This window comes from Thermobia domestica, chromosome 3 (assembly GCF_964235325.1).
Source record: "Thermobia domestica chromosome 3, izTheDome1.hap1.1, whole genome shotgun sequence".
In the NCBI taxonomy this organism is placed as follows: Eukaryota; Metazoa; Arthropoda; class Insecta; order Zygentoma; family Lepismatidae; genus Thermobia; species Thermobia domestica.
Genome location: NC_137456.1, coordinates 286,106,305 through 286,122,522, shown reverse-complemented (window position 1 = coordinate 286,122,522; position 16,218 = coordinate 286,106,305). Strand labels below are relative to the sequence as shown.

At 36.9% G+C, this 16,218-nt stretch overlaps 2 protein-coding genes across 2 annotated transcripts; both read right to left on the bottom strand.

The window, feature by feature from the left end:
* Positions 1 to 2,953: 2,953 nt before the first annotated feature.
* Positions 2,954 to 4,705, bottom strand: LOC145682244 (uncharacterized). The gene has a single exon (XM_081753827.1). The coding sequence runs from the start codon at positions 4,703 to 4,705 to the stop codon at positions 2,954 to 2,956; it is 1,752 nt and encodes a 583-aa protein (XP_081609953.1).
* Positions 4,706 to 5,594: 889 nt separating this feature from the next.
* LOC145682243 (uncharacterized) lies at positions 5,595 to 7,079 on the bottom strand. Its single transcript, XM_081753826.1, has one exon. It carries the CDS (start codon positions 7,077 to 7,079, stop codon positions 5,595 to 5,597), a length of 1,485 nt encoding a protein of 494 aa, XP_081609952.1.
* Between the last annotated feature and the right edge of the window lie 9,139 nt (positions 7,080 to 16,218).

Genomic DNA, 16,218 nt, shown 5'->3' with positions numbered 1-16,218 from the left:
AACGTTATCACCATTGGTTATGCTTTCCATCGAAAAAGATCTGACAATAAGAATACCAGAGTTCAACCAGCATGTATTAGACATATTTGCCCAATCAAAGAGAGGAGAATGAATTTACTAATTAATTAAGGTGATTAATCGGATAAAATGTTCTGCATTTTTTTATTTTTTAAAAACAGAATTTTATTTAATTTCACATGTCACATAGCATTCGCATCTAAAGTTATGCTAGTTAGTCAATGAGTCAACTTTATATTTTCTGTCTCTTATCGTTCGTACTGCAACTACAACGATATATGTACAACGAGTACAACGAATGATATTGTATAATTTCTGCTATTGGCAACGATGGAAAATGCAAGTAAGAAGAAGAGGAAGAAGAAAAGGATATAGAGGAACAAGGACGCCATTATGTACTAATATACTTTCAATTGGTGATGGAAAATACATATAAATTTAAATATATTGATTTGAAATTACTATTCTTTGCCTAAGGTATGCAATTTCCTATAGTGATTTTTGTTATAAAATTAAAATATATTAATAATACATAAGCGAACTGGAGTGATAGTTATATCTTAAATTGTGGTTCCGCCCAGGACTTTTTGGATTCAATCTGAAGTTTAGTAAGGTTAGCCAAAATTTTAGACTATATGATATTAAGAAATAAACGAATTATTAATACCAGTCAAAAGATGGAAACCGTTCAACAAATTGTAAGAGAACAGTCGCATGAATTATCAAACACGGACTTTCAAAATTTTATACTTCAAATGAAAGAGTTAATGGAAAGTAAAATGGAAGCTCAGTCAGTAAAATTAGAACAGCTGACGAATAATTTAGAACAGCAAATGATAAGGAAATTCGAATTGTTTGAAAATTCACAAACAGCAAAGTTGGAACAGTTGGAAACATCGCATAAAGATCAATTATAACAGTTTGAGATATCTCAGGCTCTCAAACTTGAACAATTATCCCAAAGTTTGAAAGATAAATTTGATAGAATTGATGCTCGAATTGACAGGAATACAGCACAAATACATGAATTAGAGAGGGAAGTTTTGGAACTCAAAAATAATAGGAGTGCTAATAAAGAAGATAGCATAAATTTCTTAGTTCCAGAAATTGATAATGAAATACAACGTCCAATAATGCATCAAGCAGTACACAGTAGTGAAGTAAATCCTGCCATACCACAGTATGGATATGGAGATCGTAGTCAATTGGAAAGTCACAGTGATGATACCAGTTCCAATTCTGTAAGTGAGAAGAGTGAAGAAAGAACACATCAGAATTCTGTAAAAGTAAACAGTAGGAAGTTAAAATCTGCTAAACCTAATCATGTAAAATGTCTAAAAGTACCGGTAAAATTTAGTGAGACCAAGTCATTAACGAAATTTAGTGGTCGAGTTGATGACATACCGGCGAGCACTTTTATTGAAAAATTTGAATCAGAATGTGAGTTAATAGGAATCGGTAAGTCTAACTTTCTTAAGATCCTACCTCATGTCTTATTACCTCCTTGCTCTATATGGTTTAATGCAGTTAAGTCAGGCATACGTAGTTATAATATTTTTAAGAAAATGTTATTAGCCAAATTCGAGAATGATTTCATACTGGCTAACAGGGATGCCCACATTAGAAGTAAAAAGTATGACCCACGTGTAAATAGAAGTATTATGGACTTTGTCATTAGCACATATAATGAGTTGAAATTATTGAATCCATATCAACCTGACTCAAGAATAATCGCATCTATTAGAGTTTTATTGCCTTATAGACTGCAACAAGTTTTGATGACGTCGCAATGTATAGATTTCAATAACCTATTGTTAGTAGTCCAGAACTTTGAAAATCAAAGAGTTACACAATGTCATACAAACAATAATGCACTTAATAATCCTTTACCTATACATAACATAAGTGTTCAACAAAGTAACTGTGGACCAAATAGAAATTCTAGACAATAGTAACATAAATCAAACTAATAGAAATTCCAGATATACAGGTAACGTAGACGAATTTAATAAAAGTCCTTGTTGGAGGACCATCTGCTACTTGTACAGAAACTATTGTTTTATTTACCATAGACGCTGATTGATAATAAGTGAATCAAGCTGTGTTGAAATTTGTATTTAAACTGCACTAAATTACAAATATCTTCACCACTTCTACAAATGCACATAAAACACTTCTGCCTTTGAAAGAGTCACGAAATAGATATACCACAACACTGGCGTATTAGCACGAATATTATAGTTTGATGTATCTTGAAATGTATATTAAACACTACTGTTTAATGAGTAAAAAGAAGCACACGGAAGGAACTACATCAGGTAGTTCATGTTTGACTTGACCAACAACACTGCCATCTATCTGACAAACATAAATTCTGCTATGACGTAAGCAAAAACAAAAGAAGATAATAATGCAATAAAAATGAAATATACAAACATTAAATGATTATCAAACATACTCCCCCCCGTTGGAATACAAAGTATCCAACCAAACATGACTTATAAAAGAAAATTAACTGTTCACAGTGTCTTCATTCGGAAGAGGAACTAACTTTGATAATGACCTCTTATAAGTCCCAGTTTTTGTACGTACTAATACTACACGCACTAATCCATCCTTGCCTGGAAATACTTCTTCAACAATTCCTAACTTGCAAGAAAGTGGGGGTAAGTTGTCTTCTTTCAACAGGACGAGCGTTCCAGGTTTAATAATGGGTTGAACTGATGTCCATTTTTGACGCTGCTGTAAACTATGAAGATAATCTTGTGACCATTTCTTCCAAATATGCTGTTGGTACCTCTGGATTCGTTGCCAATGACTCAAGCGATTTTCAACAGTACTAGTTAAATCTGGTTCAGGAAAGATGTAATAGGGCCACCAACTAAAAAATGGCCTGGAGTAAGATAACTGAAAGTCTCGTACGAATCTGGTAAAGCTATGAGAGGGCGAGAAAATTAAGACAAGCTTCTATCTGACAGAGAAGCGTTAAGAATTCTTCGTATGTTAAAACGGCATTGCCAGCTACTCTTCGAAGATGGTACTTCATAGACTTGACAGCACGCTCCCATACTCCACCAAATGAAGGACTGCACGGAGGTGAAAACTTCCATTCGAAATTTTCCTCTGCTGCAAAAGCCTGAATCCTGTCGCTGAATTCCTTTCCTTGGAATAGAAGATATAATTCTCTGAGCTCATTTTTCGCTCCCTGAAATGTAGTGGCATTGTCACTGGTGATTGTCAAGCATTTTGCTCTTCTGGATTTGAATCGACGAAGAGCTGCTATGAAAGCCTCTGATGTGAGATCAGAAACTAATTCCAAATGAATGGCTCTTGTAGACAAACATGTGAAAACTGCGACGTAGCATTTTGTTGTGTTCTTGCTTCTTGAAGAGCCCAATTTAATGTGGAAAGATCCGGCATAGTCAACGCCAATATGAGTAAGTGCCTTACTTGGACGCACCCTTGGGGATGGTAATTGTCCCATTAATTGTTGTGCTACTGAGACCTTAAAACGGTAGCATGTATTGCAATGATGTATTACATGCTTTATAGTTTGTCGGATTTTAGGTATCCAATATCTTTCTCGAATAGAAGACATAAGCAATTGAGGAGCGGCGTGCATTAATCTTTTATGCTCGTGTTCAATTAAAAGACGAGTGAAATGGCCTTTGGGATGTAAAATTATTTGATGCTTATTATTGAATTCAAGATCACTATTTTCTAATCTACCACTTACTCGAACAATATTTTCCTTATCTAAAAAAGGATGCAATATTCGCAACGAACTCTGCTTAGAAACTTGCATCTCACGTTGAAGATCCTTGATATCTTGTGAAAAGTATGACTGCTGTGTCATCCTAACACAGGTCTGTATAGCATCTTGAATATCAGACGCTAAGAGTAATCCACAGTGTTTGTTTTTGGGATTTCTTGCGTTGTGAATAAATCTTTTACATAATGCTATGACTCTTAACAGTCGAGTGAGTTTCGAAAATCTTAAGAGAATTTCTTCAGTTTTAACTTGAGAGAGTAATGTATTAGTAAATGATTTTTGACATTCTTCTGGAATATCTTCAATATCCTGAGTGTCGTCTGGCAACAAAGAAGACCAATAAGAAGCTTCTTGCTGCAACCAAACTGGTTCATGCAACCAAAGTTGATTCTGCTGAATGACTTTAGAGTCAATTCCTCTTGAAATGAGATCTGCGGGATTATCTCGCGATAGAACATGTTTCCAATCGCTTACATGTGTTAATTCCTGAATCTGTGATACACGGTTTGCTACAAACGGTTTCCAGCGATGGGCTGGCGACGCTAACCAAGCTAAAACTATTTGAGAATCTGTCCACAGATGAATGCTAGATACTGTTAGTCTCAATGTTGCTAAAGTTTTGTTTATAAGTTTCGTAAGAAGAACTGCAGCACATAACTCTAATCTTGGCAAAGTAGTCCTTTTAATAGGTGCAACCTTTGACTTTGAACATAACAAATGACTGACAGTGGATCCGTTGGTATTAGTAGATCTAACATACACACAACAACCATAAGCCTTTTCTGAGGAATCTGCAAAACCATGGATTTGAATTTCTTTAACGTTTCCTGGCACTAATACAAATCTTGGAATTTGCACATCACTGAGCACTGGCAGTTGCAAATAAAGTTTGTTCCACTGATAAGTTAATTCCATGGGAAGAAGATCGTCCCATGCTATGTTTACTAACCATAACTGCTGAAGAAATAATTTATACTTAATAACTACTGGAGACAACCATCCAGCAGGGTCAAATATTTTTGCAATGATACTGGCAACACTGCGTTTCGTAGTTTGATGGGAGGAAGGATTCTCACTCGTATTAACTAAGCTAACATTAATGAAAATTTGTCAAAGGTGGAATTCCATGAAATTCCTAACGTCTTTATACCTTCCGTGTGAAAGTGAATAAGTCTCTGAGTTTCTTTTAACGTTTCAGGAATGGAGTTTAACACGGTGACGTCATTGGGGCACCATTTCCTCAAAACGAATCCTCCCCTATGTAGTAACCTTGTCAAGTCACTGTACATCTGAAGTACACCTTAAACACTATCAGATCCCCCTACATAATCGTCAATATAGAAATCACGTTCTAGTGCTTCACAAGCACTGGATAAGTTAACTGCTTCATCTCGTGCTAACTGCCGCAAGCACCTTGTAGCAAGAAACGGACTTGAAGATAATCCATACGTTACTTTATCAAGACTGTAAACGAATATGGGGTCATGATTGAAGAGGTTGATCATTTGGATGCATAGCTACTGCCCGATACATTTTAGCAATATCAGCAACAAGAGCCACTTGATGAGCATGAAATCGAAGTACAATGGAAACCAAATCTTCTTCTACTGTAGGACCTACCATTTGTATGCTATTCAGTGATTCTCTACTTGTAGAGGGGCAAGATCCATCAAATACAACACGCAATTTAGTTGTGCTTGAATCCTTAAGTACACAATGATGAAATATGAAGTATCTAACTACACTGTCCTTAGCCACTTCACTTAACGTACCAATAGGATGCATATGTCCTAATTGTTCATACTCATCCATAAAGGCTATGTAGTCGTTTCAGTTGAGGTTCACGATTCAATTTGCGTTCAAGTTGACGAAATCGTGTGAGAGCTGTCTGTAATGAATCACCAAGCGTGGCCTTGTCCTTCTTTAATGGGAGACGAACTACATAACGTCCGCTTGAGTCACGAGTAGTGTTATTCTTAAAATGCTGTTCACAAGCTACTTTTTCAGGGGACAATAACTTCGTATGGAATTCCTCCAATTCCCAAAAACACTGAAGTTGTTGGCTGAGATTGTCTTCGGATCTGATGAAGAACGTTAACGCTGAGGTACTGGCTTGTGTACTGGGAATTTTCCCTGCTATCACCCATCCTAGTTCAGTGTTTTGAAGTACTGGATAAGAGCCAGGTCTAGTCCTTCTTTCTGGGTTTAGAATGTTAACAGATACATCACACCCTAACAAAATATCTATTTTTGAAGGTGTATTAAAGTTTGGGTCTGCTAAATTGATGTCTGTAGGGATGCCCCACGTCTTGCAATCAATCTTCTCCGTTGGCATCAAGTTAGTTATGTTTGGAAGAACCGAACACGTAACTTGAATTGTGAATTCATTTATTGTTGACTTCATCTGAATGTTAACACAGAAGTTTGCTGCTACTGTTAAGTTATTTACTCCTTGTATTGGCACGTAATGTTTGATTTTCTTCAAGCGATGACGCTGAACAAAATCTTCAGTAATAAAACTCGTTTGGGAAGCTGCATCTAAAAGTGCCCAACAGTTGACCCAATTTCCCGCACTGTCCTTGACCTTCACAATTGCCGTAGCAAGTAAAGTCTGTGACGAACTCTGTTGCTTGACCGAACAATACGATGCTTGAGGTGTACCGTAACTATTGCTAGGGGATGAAATTCCGGTAGCTGAAGACACCATACCGCTGCTGATACTACTTGAATGCTGAGTATGTACTGACGCTTCGTCACCCTTCGATACAGTTCTGTCTGCATGAAGCAAAGTATTATGTTTAGCATTGCTATGTCTACATGTTCCAGACTTGCACTGAGATGAATTATGATCTTCACTACGCAAACAGTTAAAACAAATGTTTTCTTTACGCAAGTATTTATACTTCTGATTGATTGGAGCACTTTTGAATAACCCACAAGTTAACAGATGATGTTTTCCAGCTTTACAAAATGTACAATCAGTCTTAACGGTGGCTAAATAAGATTGGAACACAAGTGAATGCTTGTCACTATGCTTTTTAACACTAACAGATAATTTGGTCTGTTTATTACTTTCACTTGGTAAAGGTTTAGCTTTCTCGAGCACTTGAAGCCTATGTTCTAGAAAATTAAATAACTTACTAACAGTACTAAAATCTGAACCCTTGCACTGTAACTCAAATGCTCTCCTAGTTTCCTGATCAAGATTACCTAAGAAATGTTGTACTAATATTACGTCACTGAGATTAACATTTTCAACAAGTGCATTAAGCGCAGATACTGACGTCATAGCTGTATTTAAGAAATTACGCAACTCGTGAGCATTTTCTTTCGTTACTGAACGAATATGAAGAATTTCATTAACATGAGATGCAGCTAATAACCTTTTATTATCATACCTTTCATTTAATTGTTCCCAAGCTATAGAGTAATTAGCTTCAGTAATTGGTAAGCTTTGGATAAGGTTTAATGCTTCATTACGAAGTGAAGCACGTAACTATTGATATTTTTGAATAGCTGATATATCAGAATTATTGTGAATCAATGAAAGAAAGGTGTCCCTAAATGATATCCACTTTATATCATTATATAGTATAATCACCGTAAAATACTGGTAAATAAATAGTCGGTAACTTTACACTGGATGTGATACGTGAATTACATTTCGGATCTTTAGGTTCGGCTGTATTATGAGCATTAATGATAGCTTGCATGCGAGATTTTACATCGAAATAAGTTTCTTCAATAGCTGCACGCGCATCTTCCTGTTCACTATCACCTGATAGTAACTCAATGTCATTTAAAATAATTTCTAATTCAGACCACACAGTTTGCAGCTGTTCTAGGCGAGTGTTAATTGTTTCTATACTATGTTTTTGACTGTCAAATTGATTGACAAACGAGCATATTCGTGTTAATTGACCTTTGTAAACTGCTCTTTGTTTTACAAACTGAGATAATTCAGCCATGATGCCAACTACTTACAATTAAATAAACAAAATAATAGAAGCAAATGAAACAAAATAAAGTTACACACAAAGTAAATTTTAACTTGGAGTTGGCAACCCTGTTACTTTGCGATGACGAATGCAAGCATGACATTCATGCATTGATATCAAAGTATGAATTTTGAGCTTCTTGCTAGGCCCAAATGCATTAACTTCAACAGGTCATCCAGCTGGACTTGAAACGCATAAACATTGTATACACGACTCCAAAAGTGCATTGCCACCTGCAATTCTCCTTTTCCTGCAATAGCAGACAACCCAAAAAGCTCGGCGGTTGGGTTGGTTGCAAATTCGAAAGGCATTGGACAAAACCTCAATTTTGTCACAAATATATCAGTGTGGCAAACTGCAAATAAGGGAATAAAACAAATTGTTAAGAATGACAATTTTATTATTGTGATGGAGTTGGATGGCATCAAAAGTTACAAAATGACTTACTTAAGCAGTTCAAACAAGATGAATGGTAAGGAACAATTATCAGAAGAAATCATTTCTCTCTTTCCCCCCACCCCACCCAAAAAAAGAAACTCATAAAAAGAAAGTTACATAATATAAAAGTTTCATATAAAAGCCTAACAGCACAAAAACAAATATCTACACGAAACGAAAAAGAGACAAGCACAGAATAGGGGGCACCAGTGGCGTAGCAGACTTGCGGCCTTCCCATGCAAGATAAAGAAACAAGACCCTAGTTGTAAACCCCATTGTTATAATAATAATAATAATAATAATAATTATTATTATTATTATTATTATTATTATTATTATTATTATTATTATTATTATTAAAAAGTCGTTTCCTTTTCTAAATCTCTGACACTGCCTCAGAGCATAAATGCATATAGCGATCGTGCAGCTTTTGTCAATTAGCGGTCCCAAAGGCCAAAACGGATGGAAATCTCCAAGGAAGAGAAACAAAAAACTTTCTTACGGTAAATTCTAGTTCAAAGTTCGAAGTACTTGCTTTCCCAAGTGATTTTTTGTTTCTTACTTCAGGGAACAAAAAAGTTCTAGCTCCTAAGAAATTACATCATATAATATTGCAAATTTGCAAGTGGATGTATTTACATTGCATGTTTGGTAATAAAGATATTATGATTAGAAAACAATCTTGCAAAAAGTAAGTTTAATTCCTTCATCCATCGCAAGTCTTAGGGGACCTTTTTACCTCGCATCCCCACTCCCCGAATATCGATATCGAAAATTTAGAATGATTATGTTCATGTCCATGTATTTGTGATATCGAATGTTGATATATGATAATATAGATATCGATGATAGCGATATATCGACATATCACAGGCCCAGATTCCGAGAAGTGATGCTTGAAATATACTGGAATCAACAATCAAATTCTAAATAAGTTTTTCATTTCCGTATCCAATGTTGAGGGGGAAGGGTGGGAGTCTACAGAGGCCATATCAATTGTGTTCTCAAACCAGCCATTACACCAGCTATTATCAAAGTGTTAAGTCAGCCATTGTCTGCGAGTTACCCCAGTTCCATTTGAAGTTTGAATTGAAAACCTGAATTACAAAACATCCCAAGTCCACTCTTTTTCTTCGTATTTTTCGTTTTCTGTTTTTTATGTTAGCATCTATGTTTCAGAGATATTTACTTGCATAATACGTAAGTCCAAGTCAAAACTTTAAAAAAAAATCAAAATAATTTCAGCTAAACAGAATAGCATTTCAAGTATAATCTTCTTGTCTTTCTTCTAAAAACAAAAAAGTACTCCGGTGGACTTCGGATGTTCTGCAATTCAGACCTTCAATTTTATTTACGGTCTTTAACCATCTTTAACTCGCAGGCTCCTTGCTTTCATAAAAAGCATTTGTTGTGTAGATTAAAATCAAAAATGAATTATTCTATATTCTTGGGAACTTATTGTTGCACCAAGACACATATATACAGAATGTAACAAAAAGGTACGGAAAAATTTCAGAGGTGGATTCCTTATGGGTAGACAAGCAAAATCGTTCATATGACCATATGTCGGGAAATGTATCATTACAGAGTTACGGCCATTGAGCCGCTTAATGGTGGAAATAGTCATATTCTGGTCGCTCCTTAATGTGACTCAATTTAAACCTCAATAACTCAGACCCTAATTAACCTAGGAAGATATTTTTGATATATATGTATTTCTAAACGACGATGCTTTCCGCCTATATATATAGGGTGAGTCAAAAGTCTTGGACACCTGCATAAGTTTTAAAATCGACGGGAAAAGTAAAAAGTGATGATGGGAAAAGAGGTGTGATGAGGGGCTGCAACTTTTGGAGTGTATGTCATTCATGGCCGCCATCTCGAAATCTGCCATTTTGGATTCAAGTCTTTTTTTAAATGGGAAAGTGTATGTCACATCAAATAACACTAGCTTGAGCTAAGAAATTTAGTGGTGTAATTTGTTTTTTCTATCTTGTACAGTTTAGAAATTATTAATGTTCAAAAGTGGGAAATTACCTTGATACTGACCCAGTTCTCTCTGTTCCAGGTGATCTAAAATAGGTCTGACACGTGAACAGAAGATCGAAATCATCCTTATATCAGTGGAACGCAGCTACCAAACAATAGCAGCTGACTACAACCGACGGCACTCAGACAGAGAACCGGTATCGCACAGCACGGTGGCTTACGTGATCACCAAATTCCTAGAACGGGCTCTGTTCAAGATAGGGCACGTAGTGGGCGACCAAAGACTGCCACCAATGACGAAACTGCAACGGCGGTTGTTGCGTCGTTTGTGAAAAGTCCTACACGAAGTACCCGTCGTGTGTCCCTAGCATGTCCAATAAGCAAATCCTCCGTTATCCGGATATTGCACACCAATCAGTGGCATCCTTACAAGCTGCACATGCAACATAAACTGAAAGAGGATGACCCTGATCGCCGGTTGAGGTTCTGCATGTGGGCTACTGAACAACACGAACTGGATCCTGCGTTTGTCAAGGGCATACTGTTCAGTGACGAGAAGTATCTCACTTTGAACGGGGAGGTTAATCGACATAATTGTCAACACTGGTGTGACGCAAATCCGATCTGGGTTGACCCGAGTCGAGAACATAGTCCAGCGAAGGTGATGGTTTGGTGTGGCATATGGGACACCCGCATCATTGGGCCACTTTTCAGTTACAACACCTTAACTGCACCACAGTATCTGATGCTGTTGCAGGACTTTATGTTCCCTGCCACACTGAACGCTGACGGTATTTTCCTATCTTATTTTCAGCACGATGGATCCCTCCACACTATAGACTTGGTGTCTGTCAATGGTTGGATGAACAACTGCCACGGAAGTGAATTGGTCGCCGTGGTCCCGTGGAGTGGCTGCCTAGATCCCCTGACTTAAAGCCCCTTGATTTTTATCTATGGGGACATCTTAAGCAGATAGTGTATGCTGAGACAATCCGTGATTTGAGACACCTGGAGGAACGCATTCAACAAGCCTGTGACCAAACTTCAGGAGACATCTCCGTGTGAGACTCCAGTCAGAGTGGTTGCAGGGACTACAGTTGTGCATTGCACGAAATGGACAACACGTAGAACATGTGTTGTAGCATTCAGTATCAAGGTAACTTCCCACCTTTGAACATTAATAACTTCTAAACTGTACTAGATAGGAAAAACAAATTACACCACTAAATTCCTGAGCTCAAGCTAGTGTTATTTGATGGGTCATACACCCCCTTCCCATTAAAAAAAATGACGTGAATCCAAAATGGCGGATTTCAAGATAACATACACTTCAAAAGTTGCGGCCCCTCATCAAACCTGTTCCCATCATTACTTTTTACTTTTCCCGTCGATTTTCACTTATGCAGGTGTCCAACGACTTTTGACTCACCCTGTATATTTTATGTATGTGTGGGAGTACCACGGTTGACATGGGAGGGTAATTACTTGTTTTGTTTTTGATTTTTGCATCAGCATTTTGGAGATGGCATTCCTTGGGGATACACTCATAAAATGCATATCAGCGGAAAGCTTAATTTTTGCAGAACGTTGCTACTAAAATTACCTTCCTATCTTAATCAGAGTTTGATATATTGAGGTTTAAATTGAGACACATTAAGGAGCGATCAGAATGTGACTATTTCACACCAGTAGTCGGCTCAAAGGCCGTAATTCTGGAACGATGCATTTCCCGACATATGGTCATCGGAACGTTTTTGCTTGTCTACCAATAAGGAATCCACCCATGAAGTTTTGTCGTACCTTTTAGTTACACCCTCTATATACAAGATCCGTTTTGTTGATTTACGAAATCACTCTTTTTTTCCTCAAACAATTTACAAAAAGGGTCTTGAATGAGGTGGTCGCATTAGTAATGACATCCCGTAGCGTCGTTTCGTAACACACACAGTATAAATAAAGCTTCAAAACCACAAATTGCAAGTTCTGCCGCAGATAATTCGGTAAGGTGTCTGCTTGTTGAGTGGGCAACCCAGATTCATATCACGGCTGGTACGGTTTGCTTTTTTTTCTCTTTCAAAATAAGTTTCTATATGTTTATATTTCTTCTTAATAATTACTTTCTTGCAATCTTAAATTAGTCGGGGTTAAGCAGTCAGAAGATTAAAATACATGTATGACTACTTTATCCGTGTGTGTGTACCCATATATGTATCTTTACATATTTGTTTCTTTCTTGGGGCCGCGGCGGCTCAGTGGTAGAGCGTTCAACTTTGGTGCTTGGGGTCCGGGTTCGATCCCAGTCCCCGACAAGTGAACTTTGTGGTGGACAAACACCGTGTGCGTGGGTTTTCTCGGGTTTCTCCCGCTTTGTTCATTCCACCATTTCATTCATTACTCATCATCACCGTCTCCTTTAGCCTAACCGGCATAATCGTGGGACGTAAAACCCAAAGATTTCATTAGTTTCTTTCTTTCAACTAGTGTTGCCACGAGACCAGACAGAAACCTTTGATACGAGACACGAGACGAGACAGACTACTTGTCCCGTCTCGTTTCCGAGACGAGACGAGACGTGCCTGGAAATGCCTCTTATCGTCTCATATCTCAAAAATGAAAAGACAGTTTTTGAAATTGTTTAAAAATTTATTAACTCGGAATAAATTATTGCCTTCGAAAGTATACCAGCGTTTATTATTTCAAATGAGGACTATCCTAAAAGAACAAGGAAGACCTAAAGTTATTTTTTAAATGATTCTTACAAACAGCTTTCATTTCTATTTTCCAACCGATTCAAGCTTAAATATTTAGTGATACTGTTCCAGATTCAAGTAAAATGTTAAACCATTCTTTGAGATCAGTGTTTCAGAATATTTCATTCCGAGGGCTGGTGGTTATATCTATGTATAAAAATCCTTTATAGAAATACAAGTTCTCTTAATGCCAGTTTCATCAGCAACTAACCATTGTTCATGAGTTTTCTCGTTCCGAACAAAGACAGAAACGTGTAGGCCTTTTCCTGTACTGAGTTTGAAAGAATGCTGGTTTGACAATAAAATTTAGTTTCGTTTTATTGTTTTATGATGTTATTCGAACCAAAGTCATTTTTGAAATCAGAAAGTCACATGGGCCTTCTTATATTTTGAAGTGGCGCCAGAGGTTTTGAAAAAAAAATTTCAGAATAAGTGGGGAAGGCTTGCCTTTCGACTGTACCGACGATATTGACAAATATTCCTGTCGTAATAATTCATTACTGGAAACCATTGGCGCCCGAAGAATTTTTAAGGGGGTCATCTCCTTGATTGCTATATTACGCCTGATATTTAATATACGTAGTTTGCTATATTACACATATGTTTTCGTGAGCAAGGGCGGCCGGGCCCCTTCCCCCTCCCTTCGGGCGTCCGTGGTCGAAACTAAGTAGTCGTTGTTTTAAGCAGTGTTTCTTCCAGACATGTTTTTGGGGTGCTGCCCCTGGAACTCTAAGAGTACCCCCGACGGGGAGACCAAAATAATACATCTATAATAGAATAATACCAGCAGTACCCCCGGAATCCTAAATATATCCTCCCAGGAACATTTTTTTCTGAAAGAAACACTGATTGGAAGATTGTAGTCGTGTTGTGTGTTGTGCTGATGACCAAACAAAAGTGGTTAAAAGCTGTAATTTTAACCACTTTGTATAACAGCTCCTTTTTGTGGGCCTCATCCGCTCTAGTGTTGCCACGAGACGAGACATTTCTCGTGTCTCGTCTCACGAGACTAGACAGCTTGAAGTCTTCTCTCGTCTCATCTCGTGGAAACACTACTTTCGACCATGTGGGTTACTGCCTCGATCTTGGAAATGTCCTCGAAGGGATTGTGCTATGAATAACAGATTTTATTCGAACTAATTAACTGACTCCGATGCAACATTGTTCCAATTTCGCCTATTTGCAATGTAATGGAATAGACAAACATACGTTTATATGGTTACATGAAGGCGGTCCCGTGTTCGATTCCTGGTGGGGGCACTCGGTCGAAAAATTCAGAAGTTTTTCAGGCCAGTCACCTTGAATGAGATTTTCCTTGGTTTTCCACATTCACACCAGGAAGATACCAGGGTGATACCTTAGGTTTCAGATCACTTCCTTTCTTCCCCAATCCTTTCTTCCTTCCCTTTCCCCGGAAAGTGTGTTCGCCTAGAGATGTCATCCCTCGAACGTGACGGGTTAAATGGTCTCAGATGCCGAAAGCCCAGAAATCTAAATCCTAAATCCTAAATTTACAAAGTTACTCCTGGGAAACATTGTTCTTTCAAAATATATTTCTATATATTGATATTTATTATTATTAATTGCTTTCTTGCATCTTTCCTACATTATTCTGGATTAGTTACCATCGGTTAGTTTAGTCAAATTATGTATAGTTAAATATGGTTACGTATGTTTACCGTTTCTTTTCTTTTTTTCAAAATACATTCCTATGTGATCATATGTATTGTTAATAATTTATTTGTTGCATTTTTTAATAATTTATTTCATACACACAACAGATAAAACAACTCATACATTTTAATTACACAGCAAATAGTTCTTTGACATGGAGGGAAATCTCCTTTGGCTATAGGAGCATATAGTATTACCAATGGGGATTTCCCTCATCCCCCTTGTAATTCGCACATCGTCAACAGATATAGAACATTGTTGAACATTTCTTGAACAACTTCATCACACTCCTGGCCTTGTGACATGGTGCATTATTTTGTCGAAAAATGCCACTACCGTTGGGAAACATGGTCGTCATCAAGGGGTGTACGTAGTCTGCAAGCAGTGTGCGATACGCGTCGGCCGTCATTGTGCCTTGCTCGAGCTATACTAGATACATGCTCACGTGTATGTCCCCCAGAGCATTATTATTATTATTATTATTATTATTATTATTATTATTATTATTATTATTATTATCATTATTATTATTATTATTATTATTATTATTATTATCATTATTATTATTATTATTATTATTATTATTATTATTATTATTATTATTATTATTATTATTATTATTATTATTATATTGGAAGTACAATCAAATATCACGACTTTAATTATTAGTTTTAATTAACGGAATTGAGCTGAAAATTAAATCTTGATTTCGAAAGATTAACCATTAAGTTTATGCGTTCGGTACCTTTCTAAAGTAATAAATACTGGAATTGGTTTCAAGGCTGTTTCTGACTGAATACTTTCTTCAAAACAATATTAAAAATTATAGAAAGATTTTCGACACATTCGAGTCGAGTCGAGATTTTTACGAAAAGTCTCGACTCGACTCGTGTCTCGGCTCGAAAATTAGAGTCGAGAAATAAATTTGTCTTGACTCGTCTCGAATTTTACAAAGTGTGTCAACTCGAATTTCAGTCCAGATTCGAGACATGTCTCGACTCGTGCGCATCCCTAAATATTCATATTTTAAATGTGCAATACTACCTCGCGAAAAATGACCCCGAAGTTAATTTACCAAAGTCTACTTTCTTCTTGTTAGATTAGTGATAGTGGTTTAGGATAGATTATGTAAAGTCAGACATGGTTATGTATGTTTACAATTTCGTTTCTTTCTTTCAAAATGCATTCCTATCTGTTCCCATTTATTATTAATAATTTATTTCTTGCATTTATTAATAACTATCAGAAAAACCCATTATTCGCATTGTGGCTGTATTTGGAAGTCAACGCTTCTATAGTATCACCGTTGATTTCAGCGAGTGCGAAAACTTTGGATTTGACATTAATATCGGCCATTTTGGATTATTTTTACTTGTCAGTTATCATCTCCGGTACCCTGACCCTCAACTAAGTGGGGTTAATTTGGAAGTTAATGCAATCGGAGTTTCACCACTGATCTCAGCGACCGCCAAAACTTTGAATTCGACACTAATATCGGTTATCTTCTACTACTTTTACATGTCCCTGTAAACGTCTCCTGAGACTTCCTGGTTCGATTAAAAAAAAAACGCTTCGTCTT